Consider the following 23,687-nt stretch of genomic DNA (forward strand, 5'->3'; position numbering starts at 1 on the left):
TTCCGGGATGGACTAAACCTAACAAAAGTACAAGAATCTGTACTTGAATGAGAAAGCGGAATCCCAAATATAGCATATGCTACATTATGTGCACTAGTTACCCCGATCCAGATATTGGAGACGTTGACAAACCATACAGCAACTTTATTTACAGGAATAGTGTTATGTAGTTGTAATATGTATTACATAGCATGTACAAGTCTTTGAAAAGGGACATGAAAATGAAATATTTTTTCAGCACTAAATACTGCATGTGGGTGTCAAACCTAACTCACTAATTCACTCACAATAAGCCTGATAACTGACGAAATCATTACAGAACCATTCGTTCGTTTTGTGTTTCATCGTTACCCTGGCGCAGGTTGTTATCGTGATATAAGCTGTACCTATCCAGGTAACCGCTTTCAAAACCCAAATGAAAATGGTGAATATCTTAGACCTGAATTAATTCCCACAGTGGCATGATATATGGTGTAACTAGAATGCTGTTCCAAGTGGTGTTAAACCAGAGTTATTTACTGAAAACGGAGGCATTGACAAACTCGTTACAGAACCATTCATTGTGTGGCATCATAAAACTACAACATAAACCATTGCCATGGCCTGAGTTTGATCATTTAAAGTTTCATGATACAACTCTAAAACCTTATTTAGAAAATTCATCATAAGAAGAAGTGAAACCGGTACCTCTTTTCCACATCAGATACTGCATGTCAGCTGAAACCTGGAGGTCATCCTCAGTGTAAACTGCATCTGACAGGTAACACGTCTTGGAGGGGGTGTGATAAAACAAGGAACGGCAAGTCATGTTGAAGAAACACTTGGAGATGCATTCACATCGTGACACAACCACCAAACCGTGTGGTTCGGAGGACAGAAAATAACCATGAAGTGTCAAGACAATCTGTAAACCTGGAAACATCTTTTGTACTGTGGGGTGTTTCTGTCTCACGTCTTGGGATATATGTAACTCATATTATTTGTGTGTTTCAGTTATATGCTACTCTCTTCTCAGGCCCTCGTTGTATTACTCACGGGTTTTAAGTTGCTCTCACACTGCAAAAATGTATGGATCTACTTAACCGAGTTTCGTGGGAAGTTTACACTAAAGAGACATCCGGAAGAGTGCATTATTATCACAGGAAGACCTATATAAGTCGGTATTAACAGGCTGATATTTGATTTGTTTACTCTTGGTACGGACGGCTAAGGTTTCAGAAGACCTATACAAGTCGGTATTAACAGGCTGATATTTGATTTGTCTACTCTTGGTACGGACGGCTAAGGTTTCAGAAGAAAACTTTGAAACTTTTAAGAACAAATCATATTCGAATTTTTTTTCCAAAAACATCATTTCAGTGAAATTGATCGATTATTTGACATTCTGTCAGATTAATCGTTAGTTTGTCTTGTTTAAATCTTTCAAGCATTTTGTCCTATCCTTTATATCCCATATTGACCAATTTTCACGTTAATAACGTCTTTTATTTCGTGAGGGCAACCCAGCATTGTGTGTGCTCATAATTCTTAACATTTTGCTCCTGTTTGCTCCAGGAACGCCACCAAACACAGTAAACTACTCATAGAAAGAGTTTTTCTCAATGAATCCTGTGGTAATTCTGCAGAAATGTTAGATGAGTTACCGTTTCAGGTAGTCTTTGTTGAGGCAAAATATTCGCATTTGTTGCTTCGCAATTTCAGTTTTAAACTTGTGTACCTTTTTAGTTTTTTTTACATTAACTTGATGCAATATCGGCTGTCCGCGTGGAAACCATTAGCCTGGCAATGTTATGTTTGGTCATTAACTAGTCTGAAGAGCTATTTTTATCAAAATATGCTGCAATGAATGTAGTCTTGTATGCAATGGCTTTTTTTTGTGGTTTATGGGCAAGTGACTAGAAGCCCCGGGCATGGTGTGTTGTAGGAACTGATTTCCATGTGTGTAATAAGCAATATTCTCATGAAGCTAGTACGTCTCCCTCTTAAATGATATCTCTCTGATTGAGCATCTGACTGACTGACTGACTGAGTTTGGTTTTACGCCGATTTTAGCAATATTCCAGCAGCATCACGGCGGGGGACACCAGAAATGGGCTTCACACATTGTACCCATGTGGGGATTCGAACCCGGGTTTTCGGCGTGACGAGCCAACGCTTTAACCACTAGGCTACTCCACCACCCCTTGAGGATCTGAGGACACCTCCATAGGACCCCTCCGATGAACGTTAAACAAACTTTGATTGCCCATATCAAATGGTGAATGTCTGTCAGTTTACTACAATGTTTCGTCCTAAACAGTATGTGGCAAAACGAATATATGTCTAAGAAGTTTTCTCCACTTGTACATTAAAAAAAAGGAAATCATAGGATAACTTTGAAAACATTTTCCTATGTTGAATTACATGTGAATATTTAATGTGATGGCTACAAAGGTGAATTTTAAAATGGGGATAGTCACACTTTTTGTAGACATTATGGCCATGTTGATTATCCTGTCACATGAGACGTACGACAATGAAGGGGTGTTTCAGTCAGTACCTCGTGTGACCACAGTGTACCGTGATCACAGTTCTACACTTTCTCGGAATAGACTGAATAACCCTATGCAATCAGCCCTGTGGAATGCTCGTCCTTTCCTTCATGCAACTCGTTGCCCAGTTGTGCAAGTGTGGCGTATATTGACGTTGACCTAGCGAGTTCAGCCCACAGGCGCTCTGTCGGACTCAGATTCGGAGATTATTTATTAGACGGTCAATCATTCCTTCTCGTTGTTCAGCCATTTAGGTTTCTTGTAAATGTATTATGATGCAATGTCACTGAGATTGTTCCTTGCTCATTTAAAGGTGATATTTTCAATAGTTATCGATGGGTTATCACTGAACTGCAAGGGAACTGTGAATCTCTATGTGATATTGGTCTCTGTGTCTACATGTGGTGACATGACAGTTGGTTGTTCATCACAATACTGTAATGTTGAACTGAGGCTTTCATTTGAACAAGTAAAATGTGTGACTGAAGGCTCACCATCAACACTATTCAGTAGAAATGCAGGAATGGCTTCCGCATCAACTTGACACATCCAAATCTTTCTTTGTTCACTGGCAGCAAATCTCCTGTTCTTTGAGTGAGTGAGTTAATATTCAACATCGCATCGGCAGCAATTCAGCCGTATAGCGACCTGTTTCTTGAGAATCTCTCCCAAGTGTCAACACGTTGACTTTTACTATGTTCCTCGGATTATGTCTGAAGAATAACTATCACCACGCACTGTCGTTTTATGTATGTCACTCACCCACTGCTCAATAAAGTCACAGAGAATGCTCATTTACCCTGAAAGCGCGCACACACACACACACACACACACACACACACACTGCAGAAAACACACACACACACACACACACACACTGCAGAAAACATATCCGATCACCATATTACAATGACCGTCCATGACATGCCAGCATTCCGCATACCAGTAACTACACATCATAACTTGAGCAGTTGTCAGTTGAGGAGGTCGCATGCATACCAACACCGAAATCAAATATGATTGTGCTGAAAGAACAGTTTTATGAAACTTGATATTTGTTTTATGACGTGTACTCGCCTTTGATCGTAGCACGTGTATGGTCCCCTCGATGGGTCAAAACAGCCATACAAACAGATTTATGGGATGAATATGAATGGCTATATCGGAGTTAAAAATCAGGTGTTGCCACATCTTTTCTCATGTATATGGAAATGATAAATACACTTGAACAATTAGAAACGACCTAAAAAGCTTAAGAGGAACATACATTTAGGTGCAGTGGCTTAGTTATTGGAGCAACTTTGCTGAAGCTGTCAAACAATCTTTACACATAATTGTAGAAAATTTAATATTTTCGCATTTCGATAACGTAACATATGTTATTTTGGGGATTACAGAAAATGCAATCCCAAATATAACACATGTTACAGATGATCACTTTCTAAAGTGCATTGTGTATTCATATCTTGATGCATTCAAGCAAACCCGGAAAGAAAATGAAAAGGTATGTGTGTAAGGTGTAATTGTCTAGTTTATATGTCTATTTCCATCTAAAGATTTTAACATTTTGTAACATTGATGTGATTGTCACTGGGATGTAGGCAAATGAGTCTGCACCAATAGTTAACAGTCTTGCTCAAACGAATAGTTTGTTGTGGGACAAAGAACCAGACAATGTATGGTATTTCAATGAACTCCATAAAGCCACCCTTAAAATAAAAACAACATGTTCAATGCCTTTACAATATTTAAATCTAAGAACAGTAACAGAGAATTGGCCAGTGATAACATTATTTGATCGTAAACATGAAAATATAAATTATATTATTAAGACTGACTGAAATGCGATCATTACTTAACGGTGATATTGAGGTATCAGTCAGGATGAGACGCCCTTGGGAAGACAGTTCTGGATGTCCGTCAGCGTCTGACTCCAGCGTTTATTCCAGATATTGCCACACAGTTATGCACACAGTTAAATGTTAAATGTCAAACAGGATATCCATGGTTGACTTCCCAAATAGAATTCGTTAACCCATTCTTGGACCCTAAACAATACGAAGACCTTAGTGGTGTTAAAATAACGTAAAAGTCATGCATGTTACTGTACAAATGCGTTTAGATTGACATTACGAATCATGACGATGTCTTTTATGAAAATCGCATAGTTATGGTTCTAATGCCCGCTGTCATTTTCCTGATCACCTCAAATATTGTTTATATCTGTAAATGGAACTTTAAAAGATGTTGTTAGTATGGAAAGGTTTTATTCTCTCAGTTTATTGGAATTTATCAAATATGAAAATAGAAAGGCAGCTAGATGCTGTACATCGGCTGAAACCTGGAGGTCATCCTCATGTAAGCTGCATCTGACAGGAAGAGGTCCCATAAGTGAAGGAGTGGCATGTGCTTTAAAGTTAGAGATGCATTCACGTCGCAATTCAACCAACAAACATTGGAGTCATTATCCTGGAGAAATGACACAGTGTGATCGATCTGTAAACCTGTAAACCTTTCTAGGGTGGGAACTGTTCACGTGACACGCCTTTGGATGTATGTATTCCGTAGCATCTCAGGGGATATAAGTCTGAGCAAATATTTTCTTAGTCTCTCATGATATTACTCAGGAAATTTTGCAATAAAGAAACAACACGAAAGATTCAGTGATATTACAGAAAGGCTTTGGTAAGTCAATATTTCCATGTTTTAGTCACATCACCAAAAGGTTAATGGACACGAAATGTCACGGGGTTGATATAACGATTTTGTAAGTGACCATTATGGTGTTTGGGTTAGGGGAATATTGCAATGTAAGACATAACTAATACATAATGCCTCTAGAATGATTAGATACTTGAAATCTGTATAGTGTATAAAAGTCGACGTGTTTACGTTTCTGTATGCACATCCGATGTTCCGGAAGAAAGAGGGAGTCCTAAATTGTTTATAAAGAAACGGTTTCTTTCATGAAACTGAGAATTTGGCATGCTGTCATTTTAAGGTTTAGAGTAAGGCTTGATATCGACCATCACCAGTTTGACCCGTATACAATATATGACCAGATACTGATTGTGAAATGACCACATACTGATTAAGGTGAAAACCAGCACAAATGTGTACATAACCGCTGATTTCATCATTGTGGATCTATGGTCTTGTAGCCTACTAAGGGCTCTATTAAAGTTGAACAAGGAAGAGTGTTTGACAGTATATCCTGCTTCAGCAACATTCAGTAGCAATATTGGAATGTCTTCCGCACCTATTCGACACATCAAAATCTTTCGTTGATGATTGACAGCTCATAACTTGTTCACTGAGAATCTCCCGTATCTCGGTGATCGTGGTGGTCATTTTAAGTTCCTGTACATGAAGTGAATGTTTTACGAGGCACAGGAATTGCCACTAGCGTGCCGTGGTTGTTCATAAGAGGCCTAAGTGTGCTGCATATGCATGAACATCCTTTCAAGGTACCAGATAGAGTTATCCAATGGTATAAGAATCTAATTCTACTTAGAACCTATTTGAGTACGAACCTACATAAAGTGATGGCCTAAACACTGTCGCAACTTCCGACGTTCATACAATGCGACCGTCACACTATGAAAGGTCCTACTCCGATGAACTAACAAATCTGCAGCTTGTCCTTTTGTTATTCGTATCAAACAGTTATGAAGGAAAACATTTTCTTTACAACCTAGCTTCAAATAATTTCAAAGATTTTATAGCGAAAAATAGCGATTTTGAAATAAGTTTACTTGGTGCTAAGATGCTCACGGGCCCGATAATCCGACCCCAGCAACCTATGCTAGGTCCACTAGTTCTCAGACAGTCTTAAGTCTATGTTGTAGAAAGGGCGTTACGATCACATCAGCGTAAATATCACTTTGCGAAAGAGAGCCCAGCGACTCAATGGGTCCCTGGTTTGGTCGTTTGAGTTCTCGTTTTTGATAATTTGGGCAATACGGAACATCTCGGAAGCCGTTAAGATACAGATACATGTAGTTCCTTTCTTGCCACCGGTGAAGATTCGGGGTAGAATTGATCTTCAGCAACCCATGCTTGTCGTAAGACAACGGGATCGGGTGGTCAGGCTCGCTGTCTGGGTTGACACATGTCATCGTATCCCAATTGCATAGATCGATGTTCGTGATGTTGATCCCTGGATTGTCTGCTCCAGACTCGATTATTTACAGACTGCTGCCATATAGCTGGAATATTGCTGAGTGTGGCGTAAAACTAAACTCACTCTCACTAATTTCTTGCCCTTTAACGATTTACAGCCAGTTTAAAACTACACAGATGAAAGTAATGATGAGGAAAACGTTAGATAAGAGTCCTGCCAAGTGTACTAAACGTGTCTGTACTAATTGTGTAGATCTGACAAGGACAATTTCAGTGATAATTTCAACAATGAAACAACATCATATGGAATATAATATGTTTATCATCTTCACAGACTGGCCACTCTTCAAAACATCACCGTTAGAGAATCGTCAGATTAATGAACAATTTACTACATAATTAGCTAACGGGTATTAGTGATTGTAAATATTTCTTATGACACAAAAACCCCTTAAAAATGGAGTTAACATTTACAAAACTACTGATTTACCATAAGAACAAACATGAAAAAAACACACCTCAGATTGTGACTGGTATTTAAAGCACACAAACAGTTCAGGCGAATAGAAGGACAGTATGAGGAGAATTTGATATCTTTATTGTCTTCATTGATAAGAGTAAATTCAAAACGCCAACAATAGAGAATAATCAGATTAAAACAATTTTCTGCATAACTAGCTGACAAGTAGTAAGTAATGATGGAGTCGATGTATTGTTTATAGTGCTATTGACATGCACACGAAACCAATACATGTGTCACGCATTATAGATTTGTTATAACATGTATACCTTCAGCAGCGACTTGGCTCCACTGGTAGCTGACATGCATAACGGTGGCGTTTGTCACACCTCTGATCGTGCCATCTGTTCACAGGATCCTCAGAATTTAACAAGAGTACTAGGCAATTCTGGTTTGTTTGTCCTTGAGGTTCACCTCCTTCTGTATTCCACCAGAAGGATTTAATTGAGGAGTTGTCTGCCCACAACCACGTTCCCTCTTCTTGTATATCAGAACCGCCAAGCCAGATGGATACTGCTAAAATTACATAATAGCAAACAACATTAGTATTCTTTTCAGGAAACCACCCCAGATGTCGTTTTCTCCATTCTACCAGTGGAAAAGAAAATTTAAGGCGATACATATATGTGGAATTAAAACAATGAACGTTGTATATTTTCAGATTTAATTGTGTTTTTAACATGAATGAATGGAAATTTCATTTCAAATGTTTTGATTTCCCCTCATATCTATCAACATTGAACTATACAAAACATTAGTTCTACGTGACGTTTCACAGTTATGAGTCAAAGATGGCGTCATCCGCATGGGGAAGCAATAAATGACCTCAATCACATAGTCAATCTGTAACATTTTACACTTAAAAAATTAAGACGATAAATATATGTAAAATTAAGGCAAGGAACGTAATATATTTTCAGATTTCCTTGGAATCTAATTGTAGATAAATATGGAAGTTGTTCTCATAAAATGTAATCAAATCATGTTTCATCCATATCCTAGATAGAGAATCTCACCCAAGTGTCTTCTGATATCAATTATATCAACACGAGTTGAAAAAGTTACAAATATCCGAGGCTTGCCGAGGATATTTTTACTTTATCAACGAGTGTTGATATATTTGATATCAGAAGACACGATGGTGAGATTCTACTTATCATTCAAAATCACTCTTCATTAATTTTCAATGAAAAAATGTACATCTCTGAACATGGTACTGCCATTAGACTTGCAGTGCAGCGATGTCATAGCATTGTGACGTCATCAAGTACATGACGTCATAGCATTGTCAGGGCATTGTAGAAAATCTACTGTCAAAACGATATCTCCTAGGAGATATCGTTTGATCTCACACAAGCGATATCTCCTGTGGAACACAGTTTTGGATGATAAAACCTAATTCCTAGCAATGTTTTTCAAATTGGAGATTCAGTAAAACAACTACGAAGTCAAACTAAATATTTTCTTGATCATATCTCATGGTCCCTAGTATGGTGACCTACCTTCAGTTGTTGGCGATCTATAGGCCGTGTTTTATCTTGTATTGTCTTCTTTAATTAAAGAGTTTTAGATTTAATAATTAGTTTTAAATTTATATCTGTGATAATCTAGTTGTTTAACTGTCCTTCGCAGGCAGGTGTTTACAATTTACTTTTAATCATTATAAAACTTGATTTAGTCACGATATTGCTGAAAAATTGCCGATGTGACTTAAAATCTTAACTCACTCACTCACTCACTCTTGATCGTATCTTGTTTCAGATCATAACACACACTTCTATTTACTTTACGACTGGTTTGTTTGTTTGTTTCAATCCGCAACATTGAAGCTTTTTGGCTAGGGTTTGTTATATTTTTAGTTTGGAGCACACAATCCAGTGATTGACATCATTAATCATTGATCCACTCAACTGGTGTACTATGACGCCCGTCAATGAAGTCAGCGAGCCTGACGACCCGATTCCGTTATTCACCTCAAACGACAAGCACGGGTCGAACCTGCAAGCAACGACCAAGGCCGTTGAGGTGCCATGACTTCCATCACCCAATCTGGCCATTCTGACCAACCAATCGACTTAGTCGCTTCTTACCAGCAACAAAGTTTGCTGGGGACTTAGAAAAACCTGTAATCAATCCGGAGTTTACGTTTGGTAGCAACAGATTACAGAATGTATTATTCAAGCTTTATGGTGGATGGTTGTATACATAGGAGTCGGGACCAAATAACTGACTGATCATCAATCTACTGACCTCCCGATCCCGTTAATCGACACTTTAGACATGTATAGGTGTCTGAAGATCATTTCTAACCCGGATCTTCCTCAGGTGGGTTACAGAATGCTTTTGACACACTCGTGGTCCTACTATATATATATATATAAATATTTATGTACTTACTGCGTTTTACAGCAAGGTAGTTCATTAGTAGATTTGTTTCGAGGTTGTCAACTTTAAGAAGATGTCCACCAGTTTGAATACAGGTTTTCTCTGCATCCATCCATGATTTAATTTGGTGTCTGTCAATATTATAGCACAGATCTAGTTTTGGATTCCAGCTGTATCCATTGTCGCAGCCATCTAAACACATACGTAAATTTCCAGGTCAATGTCTCAATCAAAAACAAATCTTACACTGGACACAAGTGTGAAAACAAGACTTGATTCTTTCACTTGTCTGTCGAGTGTGTTATGTTTGGGATTACACTTTCTCATTTCAGTACAGTACAGATTCCTTTACTTGTTTCAGGTTGAGTAATATCCTATATTCGATCACACACTCTCATTCAGGCACACAATTGATAGCACACAAAGTCAACGATCTTTCTCACCCAGCCATGACAACTTCCGGAAAGAACTCGAAAAATGTACTTAAATCATATGTTAAATTACGTGTACTAGTGTCCCTGATCCAGATATTGGAGAGGTTGACAAACAACATAAAAATATTATTTACAAGAATATTGTTATGTAGTTGTTATATGTAAGGCATTAAAAGTCCTCCAAAAGGAAAAAGAAAACGACATCTTGTTTCCGCACTAGATACTGCATGTCGGTTCCAAACCCAACTCACGCATTCACTCACAATAAGCCTGATAACTGACTTATTGACGAAAGCATTACAGAACCATTCATTCTAGTTTATGTGCCATCGTACTTCATAACATACATTATTACCCTGTCTTTACAGGTTTATCGTGAAAGAATGCTATAATACCTAACTAGGTAAAGTCTCTCAAAACTGAAATGATAATGGTGAACATCTTATAACGGAATCAAATCCCTGAAATCACTGAAAACGGAGGCATTGACAAATTCGTTACAGAACCATTCATTCGCTTCTATGTGGCATCGTAAACTACGACATAGGCCATTGCCATGGCCTGAGTTTGATATTTAACAGGAATGACGTGATAACACTAAACCTTATTTAGAACAATGCTATATAAACATAAAATGAAACTGGTACCTCTTTTCCATATCAGATACTGCATGTCAGCTGAAACCTGGAGGTCACCCTCAGTGTAAACTGCATCTGACAGGTAACACGTCTTGGAGGTGGTCTGGTAAAACAAGGAACGGCAAGTCATGTTGAAGAAACACTTGGAGATGCATTCACTTCTCGATTCAACCACCAAACCGTGGGGTTCGGAGGACAGAAAATAACCATGAAGTGTCAAGACAATCTGTAAACCTGGAAACATCTTTTGTGTGCTACGACTGTTTCCGTCTCACGTCTTGGGGAATATGTCTTCCGTAATATTTGTGTGTTTCATTTATATGCTACAATCCTTTTCAGGCCCCTGTTGTATTACATACGGGCTTTAAGTTCAAGTCAGAAAAGTATGAATCTACTTAACAGACTATCACGGGAAGTTTACACAATAAGGACATCCGGGAAAGTGCATTAGCATCACAGGAAATCGGTATTAGCAGGATAACAGGTTGATGCGTTTAGTTTCTATGAGGACGGCGAATTTTTAAAAAGATAACTTTGAACCTTATTAAACAAAATCATACATACAAGGAATACTAAACCCAACTATTCAGTGAAATTGATCCGATATTCGACATTTTATCCTTTTAATGGTTCGATTTTGGAAGCTTGAAATCTTTTTTCATCGGTTTATCCCTTATATACCACACTGGCCATTTTGTGTGCGCATAATTATCACCAGTTTGCTCTTATTGGAGTAAAAAGTTTACTACTGACAGAAAGAATCAGTTCTCTTTTATAATGAATCCCTTGGTAATTCTGCAAAACTGACAGATGGATACTTATTGTTTTGCAATTTTAATTTTAAAATTATGTACCTTTTTCGTTCTTTACATCCACCTGATGCAATATTGGCTATCTATCTGGACGGCAATGTTATGTTCAGTCATTAACTGGTTTAAGATTATCCATTACCATAATATGCAGCAGTAGAGATGATCTGGTATTCAATGGCATCTCCTGGGGTTTATGTGCATGGGGAACATAAGCCCCGGGCATAGTGTGCTGTCGGTATTGGTTCCTATGGATGTGATATCCTCCTTTAACTAGTTTTTCTCTTCTGTACGATACCTCTCTGATTCTGATTGAGGATCTGAATTAACATCCGTTGGACCCTTCAAATGAACGCTGTACGGACTTTGATCGCCCATACGAAATGATGAATGTTTCAGTTAAGTGACCAGTCATCTGTTAATGTTCTTAAATGATCCGGTTCAATTCTTTAAAATCACAATTCAAACCTTTCAGTTTGTACAAATAGAATCCACGCAAAACAATTATTTTATCACTTTTCATGAAATGTTTGGGCCGAGATAGTAAAAATACCCACCACTATGTTCCAAAACGAATATATTTTTTTAAACGTTTTCCACTTGTAACACCTGAACATTTCAAAAAAGGAAGCGCATAGGCCAACTTTGAAACCATTTTACTATGTTGAATTTACATGTGCACTGATTTTAATGTCATAAGACACGAACGTCCACGAAAGCTCGTTCTGGTCAGTACCTGGTGTAACCACAGTTTGCTGTCATCACTGTACTCATTGGCATAGATAGAATGAATATATTTATTCTGCCTTAAGAAATTTCTAATGTTCTTCATAAAACGTGTTGGCCAGCTGACCTATCGAGTTCAGCCCACAGATGGTCAGATCCGGAGAATATTTCACTGGACAGTCAATCAATGATGTCCACTGTGAATGTCCCACATCTCTTTGATCGCGTGAGCCATTTAGGTTTCCTGTACTTAATAATCTCAAAAATGTATTACGATGCAACGTCACTGTGACTGATGTATTGAGGCTGTTCATGAGAGACCTTGATCATTGAAAGGGGATAATATATTAGTTATATATACGTTATCACTCAACTACAAAATAACTGTACATCTCTATGTGATATTTGTGGCCACATAACAGTTGTTTGTTCATCACGATACTTTAATGTTGAACTACCCGCCGCGATATTGCTGGACTATTGCTAAAAGCGGCGTATAACTAAACTCACTCCATCACTAAGGCTTTTACATAAACAAGTAAGCAGGAACACTATTCAGTAGCAATACAGGAATTGCTTCCGCACCAATTTGACAGATACAAATCTTTCCTTTCATGACAAAGCGAATCTCTTTTCTCCCGAATGTCAAAACGTGGTTCCACTTTTGTGCATATACATCTTTTAACTCATCATGTGCAAGTTCATTGGACTATAAATCTTCCCAGAGTGAGGGGTAGGCATTGATGGAAGCATCGAGGTTCAAACAAGGTTGTCTATGAAGGGTCATACTCCAATGACCTCACACACAAGGTAACATTCAATACTTATATGAATGCTTACCTTGAAATAATCTGTAATAATAATGGTTATTATAATACATTGTCGTTTGATATGTGTTACTCACTCACTGCCCGAGAGAGTACACACGTTCAACAAAGCCAATGGTTGTCTGTGAATGTTCAGGGGGCGGTGGGGCAGACTAGTGGTTAAAGTGTTCTCTCGTCACAACGGAGACCAGGGAAGATTCCATATGGAAGTGAACCAAGGATTTTTTGCTTGACGTTTAATATTTAACTATGTGTATGTTTTAAGACTATTGTGCCATATTATGGCATTTGAATACGTGTTGACCGCCTCCGTGGTGTAGTGGTTAGAGCGTCCGCCCGGAGAGCGGAAGGTCGCGGGTTCGATCCCCGACCGCGTCATACCAAAATACGTTAAAATATGGTACTTGTTGGTCCCTGTCTGGCGCTCGGCATTAATGGGTACATCAAGGACTGGTCGGCTCGGAGTCACTATAATGTGTCTGAGTGGGGTATTCATGCTTCACTGCGGCATGGTATCTCAGTGGGCTAGCACTATAAAACCAGCTTCAGTCTGGGCTAGTACAAGCAGCCGCACATACACATACACACGCATGCACGTCGTCATATGAGCGAAATATTCTCAAGCACGACGTTAAACCCAATTTCACCTCACCTCACCTTGAATACGTGTTGTACACATTGTGTGTCACCTTGTCTGCCCGGACGATTGTCGGTCTTTGTCTCGGTTTTCGTTTTCGTTGTGTTAGATACAGGAGTTATGGCTGATATGTAGCTTAATTAAAATATGAATTGTGGTATGACTGATCTGTTCCGTCTTAAGGCAATACGGCCAATCTCTGTAGGTACTTCAGGAACTTTTGAGTGAGTGAGAGAGTATGGTTTTACGCCGCTTTTAGCAATATTCCAGCAATATCACGGTGGGGAACCAGAAATAGGCTTTACACATTGTACCCATGTGGGGAATCGAGTCTTCGGCGTGCTTACGTTTGAATGATATCAAGTATGAATGTTTCTTCATAGTAAATGCATATGAATTTTACAGATGCCAAGTAACAATAATCTCCTTCTTGGTGTGGCATTATTTCCCCGACTATACTATTCTCCAGCAGGATATAACTTGACTGCAGCGTCTACATATTTCTCTAATTCACTCCCACATAACATCCAACATGCTTGGAATGTGAATGGTGAGCAACAGTACCTCGGTGGTGTGGTCGGAGGTCAAGTGCTTTCTCCAGATAGAAGAACTCCATGAAATGAAAATAACAGAAATGAAAACAAAGCCAGTTGTTTTCTTGAAAGCTTTAAAGATTCCAAGATAAGAATGATGACATGAGAATGACAATAATGACCATTACAAAATGTTCAAACATATTTACAACTGAAAATGTCATAGAAACTTATTTCTAAAAAAATTACTGACATACATTATTGAAGTAAGCAATATTATTCAAAACATATCAATGTATTTATGCTACTGAATCAGCCACTAACCAATGTTGTAATAACCCCTCGCTTTGGGTAAATGGGTAGATTTGCCAGTTGGACATTACGGGACGTTCATTATGAAGACAGACTTCGTGTCAAAAATATGAATACACTAATGTGTAACTTACTCCATACACAGCTGTTGAATACAACATGGAGTGACGTCATAAGCCATATTTCGAAGGAGATTTTGCTTGGAGTGGCATCGTCTTAACCGAAATATCGAGATAACGGAGTTGGAGAAAAGGCTGTCCGAGGCTTTGCCCGTTTCTCATCTCCCGCCCAATTTGAATTTTCACCCGGAAGTGAATTATAACAAAATGTTTTCTTATCTTATTTTTCTCAGCCACTGTGGAAATGTATGCCCTTGAGAATATAAAATATTCTTATCCATGCACATTCAAGTCCAGTTCAAAAAGTCAGATCAGCTCGATTTCTTTCATCTACATTTTTAAAAGATTGTTTTCTTTTAGACAAAGCGAGTTGATCTACGTCATGAATTGATTTAAAGATAATTACCAAATGAGAAAAATAAATGGCAAACAATGAATTACAAAATTAAAGAAAAAACAACATATTTTTTGCTGATATTTATTGTTTCCGTCCACGCATTGTCTTGCTAGCTGAATTTGGAGATGAGGAACACAAACAGTACGGATGGTCTGAGCGTAGTACGGATGTGAGCCCATAGTGCCCACATGGAGTCAGCTTTGAGTATATATCAGTGCGAGGTCTTACACTTTGCATGGATAAACCAGAGATATCGATGTATGTGGCAATCTAACGTTAGCATAGACTTTAACAGGTCATTCGTCATTCTCTATATTGCGTAGTTATATAAGAACTTAATTAAGCACCCCGGCAGGGGTGGAAATAACCCATTGCCCGACGTCCGAGTCCAGTGCGTTTTTCTGTCGGGCAAGCAAATTTGTATATCACACTGTACCGGTGTCCAGTTGACTTTCCAATGTTATTTATGTTTTTCGGTTTTAAAAATCAACAAGAAAATGGCCGGTATAGTGGAAAAATTATCAGGTCAAGTGATTTTACATGTGCCACTGTTCCGGAGTACACTAGCAATTTTAAAGTTATTTCCATCCCTGACCCCCTGTATTTCTGCAATGATACGTTTGCAACACATACATAAAACTTCTCGTGGTGACCACGATGGAAAACCATTACTTTTCTGATCCTTTGACTCATAAAAATCGACAAAATGATCGGAATCCATGTTGATTGTATGATGATAATTGCTCATTAAAAAACACCCTGATTTTCATACAAAACCATGTCTGTACATGTGTGGCCCTGGAATGTTTGATGTTGAATTTCTTGGTGAATGTGAACATTCAAAATGTCATTTTGCGTGTCTTACACGATTTAAGGTCAATACCGAGTGTAACCTGTGACTGTATGACAGCCAGCACTCTAGACCTCCTCCTCATATCCCCTGCCAGCCTCCTGATCCCATGAAGGACCAAAGCAAAGCAGCTTCCAATTGGGCCAGGTTCTGTACAGGAGGACCCCTTTGTTGCACATGACGACCAACCATGTCCCAGATATGCCCCAAAGGGTTACGATCGGGGCTCATTCAGTCGTGGGATATGTCAGGGGGTGCTTAACTAAATTATTTATGTATATGTACATGCGTGTTTCAAAAAAGTGATTGAGAAGTTTATATAATTTCGTCCCTGTCTTAGTTCACTACGTGTCTGCTCAGTAATAGAATCTGCTCACATCAAACAAAAGCAACCTGACACATTACTAAAGGCATAAACAACCATCTTCACAGGTACCAAGTGAATAAAGCAACACGTGTTAGCCTTGATGCAATAGTTCATATCTCAGACATAGTCTAAGGGTAATGAACACTTGTCCCAGATGACATTAAACTAAACTGACATTACAACGGCGATGAAATACGTCACACACGTACATAAACAGTACTAAATATAAAAATAAAAATTCAACTTTGAGTCATTTCAATTGAATATGAAACCACATAAGTTAGGGTCAGATCTGTAACATATAGCATCTGCAAGAATGATACGCAGAATACTAATGACTGTCATTGTAAGTCTAAGCACTAGTCTGATATATAGTTTGTTAGTCCTCTGTTTAGTTTCAGTGGAGGGTATGGATGTATTTGGTAGAAAATAAAATCATTCGACTTTACAAGTAACTCATTAATACTGATAAAAAAACATACAATTTGTAATTACAGCGACTTTGCTGCTTTCAACAAATATTGCTTTGTATATTTCTGTTCTTCTGTTGACATCGACGTATCTGCCTGGTTCGGTCCTGCCCCAAAGTTGACAGTTCACTGAACTTTACATGATTGATCTGTGTGATCCGAACCTGGATAACATATAATACACACGATAACCATATGATAACCAATTATTAAAAGACATGTATCATAACAGCACATATATTAGTGATGGGTCATATCTATAGAGCAGAGGCGGTGGGGTAGCCTAGGGGTTAAAGCGTTCGCTCGTCACGCCGGAGTCCCGGGTTCGACTCCCCACATGGGTACAAACCGTGAAGCCCATTTCTGGTGCTAAAAGCCACTATGCTCACTCACCACTTACTCTATAGAGCAGTGACGAGAAAGCATCGGTTCAGCGTGATTGATGACGAAATAAGGTACTTTCGGTACGCGTATAAAATACGTACAGTCAGCAGAAATGGAGAACGGTAAAGACAAATAAGAATGATATCACAGATGAGGGTCAACTGAAATGTACCAGGGTACTGCATACGATATCTGCGGTACCCGTTCCGTCAAGAATATGGACTCATTCATTCGTATCTGTAGGGTCTAGACGATTTTTCACATCCTGCATATTGACGAAAGCAGGTTCCACGTCCTCAAAGCAGTAAAACTGAATGTCACAGATTTCAACAACAGGGACATATTGGTACCCGTTCCGTGACGGTAGCCACATTCCTCCACGTCCTCAAAGCTCTGTCTACAACAGGGACATTGCTTGACGGTAGCCACACACTCGCTACACAGGAACCTGTGACCACACGGTTTGAGTCGAATGTCCACTGTTCTGGTCAAACAGTTGGAGCAAGGAAGGGATATAGTTGGCCTGTCTGCCTCTGACGTCTCGGGCTGAGTAGACGTTGAAGCTGATACTGCTGTTGAAGTTGATGATGACCGTCCCCTTTAATCAAAACATTGCAGTTGCATATTTTTAAAAGAGAATTAGGGGCGGTGGGGTAGCCTAGTGGTTAAAGCGTTGGCTCGTCACGCCGAAGACCCGGGTTCGAATCCCCACAAGGGTACAATGTGTGAAGCCCATTTCTGGTGTTCCCCGCCGTGATGTTGCTGGAATATTGCTAAAATCGGCGTAAAACCAAACTCAGTCAGTCAGTAAAAGAGAATTAAATCTTTTAAACAGATGACAGGGGAGTGGTTACAGCATTGCGATGTCACACATCTCCCTCACAGATACAATGTAAATGGTGAGTGAGGTTAGTTTTACGCCGCTTTTATCAACAACCCAGCAATACCATGTCGGGGGACATCAATAATAAACTTCACATGTGTGTATATAAAAGCTACCAAACGCCATAGTAATAACCTGCACTGTACGATTCGACAATACTGATTCACTGTTGGTGTCCACTCCCTGATAGTGGTGGAATATAATGTAAACTGCTTAAAATCCAGCTAACGCACTCTCTGGTAGAAATACACATTATGTATGCCTGTTTAATTATTCGTCCAACGCCGGAACCTCGCCTCGTTCATGGTTTAAACTCTCCCATTTCAGCGACAGCAGTAACAGCAGCATGCACTGCACGTACATCACGTTAATAACACACTAGTCCTCATCCTCGTGTCAGTATCTGTGTTAATATCATTTGTACATGGTAGGAATACATTCGCCCATTTATACCTATATAGCTATACAGCTCATGAATACTGAGCCTCAGAGAGTCGGCACATATAGTGCATATATCCTCACTAAGCAACACTACACGGTTATATACATTTGGTACAACTCTCTTTTTCCAAAGAAAATGTCCAGATTCAAAACTTCCCGTTTATCGACTATTTTGTAGGCCATGTATTTTAGAAACACTTATACGAAACGTCCGGGAAGACATGTTTCCAGACAAACCGGGTTTAACTGTACACAGTTTCGGTAACAAGATACGGTTATATGACCACATTCAGTACATCCGTCCACACTGTTTAAAAAACAACCCAGATCCGCAAAGAGGGGAGCCGCATTGGTGCCTATGGGGATGCCAATTTCTTTTCTAATGTTTTACCTCCAATTGGAACCGTTGTAGTGTGGTTACATTCTGGTGAACCGAATTGTCCGGAAAGCCATGTTTCCAGATTAATCAAGTTTATATATGTATACAGTTTCGGCAACAAGATATGGTGAAATGACTACACTCAGTCCATACATCCACACTGCTTATAACCAGATCATGTCCGGAAAGCCGTGTTTCCAGATTAATCAAGTTTATCTGTATACAGTTTCAGTCACATGATATGGTGAAATGACTACACTCAGTCCATACATCCACACTGCTTATAACCAGATCATGTCCGGAAAGACACGTTTCCAGATTAATCAAGTTTATCTGTATACAGTTTATACAGTTTCAGTCATCCAAGATATCCAGGTGAAATGACTACACTCAGTCCATACATCCACACTGCTTATATCCAGATCATGTCCGGAAAGCCGTGTTTCCAGATTAATTAAGTTAATCTGTATACAGTTTCACAAGATATGGTGAAATGACTACACTCAGTCCATACATCCACACTGCTTATATCCAGATCATGTCGGAAAGCCGTGTTTCCAGATTAATCAAGTTTATCTGTGACAGTTTCAGTCACAAGATATGGTGAAATGACTACACTCAGTCCATACATCCACACTGCTTATATCAGATCATGTCGGAAAGCCGTGTTTCCAGATTAATCAAGTTTATCTGTATACAGTTTCAGTCACAAGATATGGTGAAATGACTACACTCAGTCCATACATCCACACTGCTTATATCAGATCATGTCCGGAAAGCCGTGTTTCCAGATTAATCAAGTTTATCTGTATACAGTTTCAGTCACAAGATATGGTGAAATGACTACACTCAGTCCATACATCAACACTGCTTATATCCAGATCATGTCCGGAAAGCCGTGTTTCCAGATTAATCAAGTTTATCTGTATACAGTTTCAGTCACAAGATATGGTGAAATGACTACACTCAGTCCATACATCCACACTGCTTATATCCAGATCATGTCCGGAAAGCCGTGTTTCCAGATTAATCAAGTTTATCTGTATACAGTTTCAGTCACAAGATATGGTGAAATGACTACACTCAGTCCATACACCCACACTGCTTATATCCAGATCAATCATGTCCGGAAAGCCGTGTTTCCACATTAATCAAGTTTATCTGTATACAGTTTCAGTCACAAGATATGGTGAAATGACTACACTCCAGTCCATACATCCACACTGCTTATAATCAGATCATGTCCGGAAGCCGTGTTTCCAGATTAATCAAGTTTATCTGTATACAGTTTCAGTCACAAGATATGATGAAATGACTACACTCAGTCCATACATCAACACTGCTTATAACCAGATCATGTCCGGAAAGCCGTGTTTCCAGATTAATCAGGTTTATCTGTATACAGTTTCAGTCACAAGATATGGTGAAATGACTACACTCAGTCCATACATCAACACTGCTTATATCCAGATCATGTCCGGAAAGCCGTGTTTCCAGATTATCTGTATAAGTTTATCTGTATATGGTGAAAGTTTCAGTCACAAGATATGGTGAAATGGCTTAATCAAGTTTATCAGTTCGAGTTTCAGTCACATGGTGAAATGACTACACTCAGTATCCACCAGATCATGTCCATGTCCGGAAAGCCGTGTTTCCACATTAATCAAGTTTATCTGTATACAGTTTCAGTCACAAGATATGAAATGACTACACTCAGTCCATACATCAACACTGCTTATATCCAGATCATGTCCGGAAAGCCGTGTTTCCACATTAATCAAGTTTATCTGTATACAGTTTCAGTCACAAGATATGGTGAAATGACTACCTCAGTCCATACACCCACACTGCTTATATCAGATCATGTCCGGAAAGCCGTGTTTCCACATTAATCAAGTTTATCTGTATACAGTTTCAGTCACAAGATATGGTGAAATGACTACACTCAGTCCATACACCCACACTGCTTATATCAGATCATGTCCGGAAAGCCGTGTTTCCACATTAATCAAGTTTATCTGTATACAGTTTCAGTCACAAGATATGGTGAAATGACTACACTCAGTCCATACATCCACACTGCTTATATCAGATCATGTCGGAAAGCCGTGTTTCCAGATTAATCAGGTTTATCTGTATACAGTTTCAGTCACAAGATATGGTGAAATGACTACACTCAGTCCATACACCCACACTGCTTATATCAGATCATGTCCGGAAAGCCGTGTTTCCAAGATTAATCAAGTTTATCTGTATACAGTTTCAGTCACAAGATATGGTGAAATGACTACACTCAGTCCATACACCCACACTGCTTATATCCAGATCATGTCCGGAAAGCCGTGTTTCCACATTAATCAAGTTTATCTGTATACAGTTTCAGTCACAAGATATGGTGAAATGACTACACTCAGTCCATACACCCACACTGCTTATATCCAGATCATGTCCGGAAAGTCGTGTTTCCAGATTAATCAAGTTTATCTGTATACAGTTTCAGTCACATGATATGATGAAATGACTACACTCAGTCCATACATCCACACTGCTTATAACCAGATCATGTCCGGAAAGCCGTGTTTGCATATTAAACAAGTTTATCTGTATACAGTTTCAGTCACAAGATATGGTGAAATGACTACACTCAGTCCATACATCCACACAGCTTATATCCAGATCATGTCCGGAAAGCCGTGTTTCCAGATTAATTAAGTTAATCTGTATACAGTTTCAGTCACAAGATATGGTGAAATGATTACACTCAGTCCATACATCCACACTGCTTATATCCAGATCATGTCCGGAAAGCCGTGTTTCCAGATTAATCAAGTTTATCTGTATACAGTTTCAGTCACAAGATATGGTGAAATGACTACACTCAGTCCATACACCCACACTGCTTATATCCAGATCATGTCCGGAAAGCTGTGTTTCCAGATTAATCAAGTTTATCTGTATACAGTTTCAGTCACAAGATATGGTGAAATGACTACACTCAGTCCATACACCCACACTGCTTATATCCAGATCATGTCCGGAAAGCCGTGTTTCCAGATTAATCAAGTTTATCTGTATACAGTTTCAGTCACAAGATATGGTGAAATGACTACACTCAGTCCATACATCCACACTGCTTATATCCAGATCAAGTCCGGAAAGCCGTGTTTCCACATTAATCAAGTTTATCTGTATATAGTTTCAGTCACAAGATATGGTGAAATGACTACACTCAGTCCATACATCAACACTGCTTATATCCAGATCATGTCCGGAAAGCCGTGTTTCCAGATTAATCAAGTTTATCTGTATACAGTTTCAGTCACAAGATATGGTGAAATGACTACACTCAGTCCATACATCCACACTGCTTATATCCAGATCATGTCCGGAAAGCCGTGTTTCCAGATTAATCAAGTTTATCTGTATACAGTTTCAGTCACAAGATATGGTGAAATGACTACACTCAGTCCATACATCCACACTGCTTATATCCAGATCATGTCCGGAAAGCCGTGTTTCCACATTAATCAAGTTTATCTGTATACAGTTTCAGTCACAAGATATGGTGAAATGACTACACTCAGTCCATACATCCACACTGCTTATATCCAGATCATGTCCGGAAAGCCGTGTTTCCAGATTAATCAAGTTTATCTGTATACAGTTTCAGTCACAAGATATGGTGAAATGACTACACTCAGTCCATACACCCACACTGCTTATATCCAGATCATGTCCAGAAAGCCGTGTTTCCAGATTAATCAAGTTTATCTGTATACAGTTTCAGTCACAAGATATGGTGAAATGACTACCTCAGTCCATACATCCACACTGCTTATATCCAGATCATGTCCGGAAAGCCATGTTTCCAGATTAATCAGGTTTATCTGTATACAGTTTCAGTCACAAGATATGGTGAAATGACTACACTCAGTCCATACATCAACACTGCTTATATCCAGATCATGTCCGGAAAGCCGTGTTTCCACATTAATCAAGTTTATCTGTATACAGTTTCAGTCACAAGATATGGTGAAATGACTACACTCAGTCCATAAACCCACACTGCTTATATCCAGATCATGTCCGGAAAGCCGTGTTTCCAGATTAATCAAGTTTATCTGTATACAGTTTCAGTCACAAGATATGGTGAAATGACTACACTCAGTCCATACATCCACACTGCTTATATCCAGATCATGTCCGGAAAGCCGTGTTTCCAGATTAATCAAGTTTATCTGTATACAGTTTCAGTCACAAGATATGGTGAAATGACTACACTCAGTCCATACATCCACACTGCTTATAACCAGATCATGTCCGGAAAGCCACGTTTCCAGATTAATCAAGTTTATCTGTATACAGTTTCAGTCACAAGATATGGTGAAATGACTACACTCAGTCCATACATCCACACTGCTTATATCCAGATCACGAAGATTTTACCACACACAACACGAACAACAACTGATAAAATAAGATTACATGATCCGTTACAATAATGAGAGATATCATAAACTCATTTACATCTGTTCCGAGAATGTCATCACAGCTGTTCTGATAGCCGAGTTCTCGTTGCAGTCAAGGGCTGTTTTACCCTGGGCGTTTCTTCTGTACACACTCGCCCCGCTCTGTAACAGCAGGCACGCTATCTTGACGCGCACCTGGTTGTCGTCAGATATCGGAACCCCCTAAAACAAGAAGTGTTAACTTCAATATGTACATCATAAGGGGCCGGCCCCACAAGACTCTCCTAATTCCTCGTCTACCGGACTATACCAGAGGTCTTTGTATACAAAGCATGCATTAGCAAAAAGATATCTTCCTAAAAAACGAATTGTAAATGCTTAAAGGTCACATGCAACCAAAATCAAACATAATTAAAATCAACAGACATCATAACATGTCTGTGTGACAAATATC

The 23,687-nt window shown here is 39.0% G+C and overlaps 2 protein-coding genes across 2 annotated transcripts in view; both read right to left on the reverse strand.

Moving 5' to 3' along the window:
• Nucleotides 1-7,234: 7,234 nt before the first annotated feature.
• Nucleotides 7,235-10,761, reverse strand: LOC124267128 (C-type lectin BfL-2-like). Its single transcript, XM_046702005.1, has 3 exons — nt 10,640-10,761; nt 9,571-9,750; nt 7,235-7,689 (listed from the first exon to the last, which is right to left on the reverse strand). Exons 1-3 carry the CDS (start codon nt 10,758-10,760, stop codon nt 7,445-7,447), a joined length of 546 nt encoding a protein of 181 aa, XP_046557961.1. The 5' UTR covers nt 10,761; the 3' UTR covers nt 7,235-7,444.
• Nucleotides 10,762-16,097: 5,336 nt separating this feature from the next.
• Nucleotides 16,098-23,687, reverse strand: part of LOC124267126 (E3 ubiquitin-protein ligase MIB2-like) — a 38,383-nt gene continuing 30,793 nt past the window's right edge. The window contains exons 17-19 of the mRNA XM_046702004.1: nt 23,292-23,455; nt 17,433-17,659; nt 16,098-16,846 (exon numbers count right to left, since the gene is read on the reverse strand). Coding sequence (XP_046557960.1) covers nt 16,719-16,846; nt 17,433-17,659; nt 23,292-23,455 — 519 coding nt within the window. The 3' untranslated portion in view covers nt 16,098-16,718. The remainder of the gene's footprint in view (nt 16,847-17,432; nt 17,660-23,291; nt 23,456-23,687) is intronic.

Source organism: Haliotis rubra, unplaced genomic scaffold (assembly GCF_003918875.1).
Source record: "Haliotis rubra isolate DU_JTF1 unplaced genomic scaffold, ASM391887v1 Scf13, whole genome shotgun sequence".
Classification (NCBI taxonomy): domain Eukaryota; kingdom Metazoa; phylum Mollusca; class Gastropoda; order Lepetellida; family Haliotidae; genus Haliotis; species Haliotis rubra.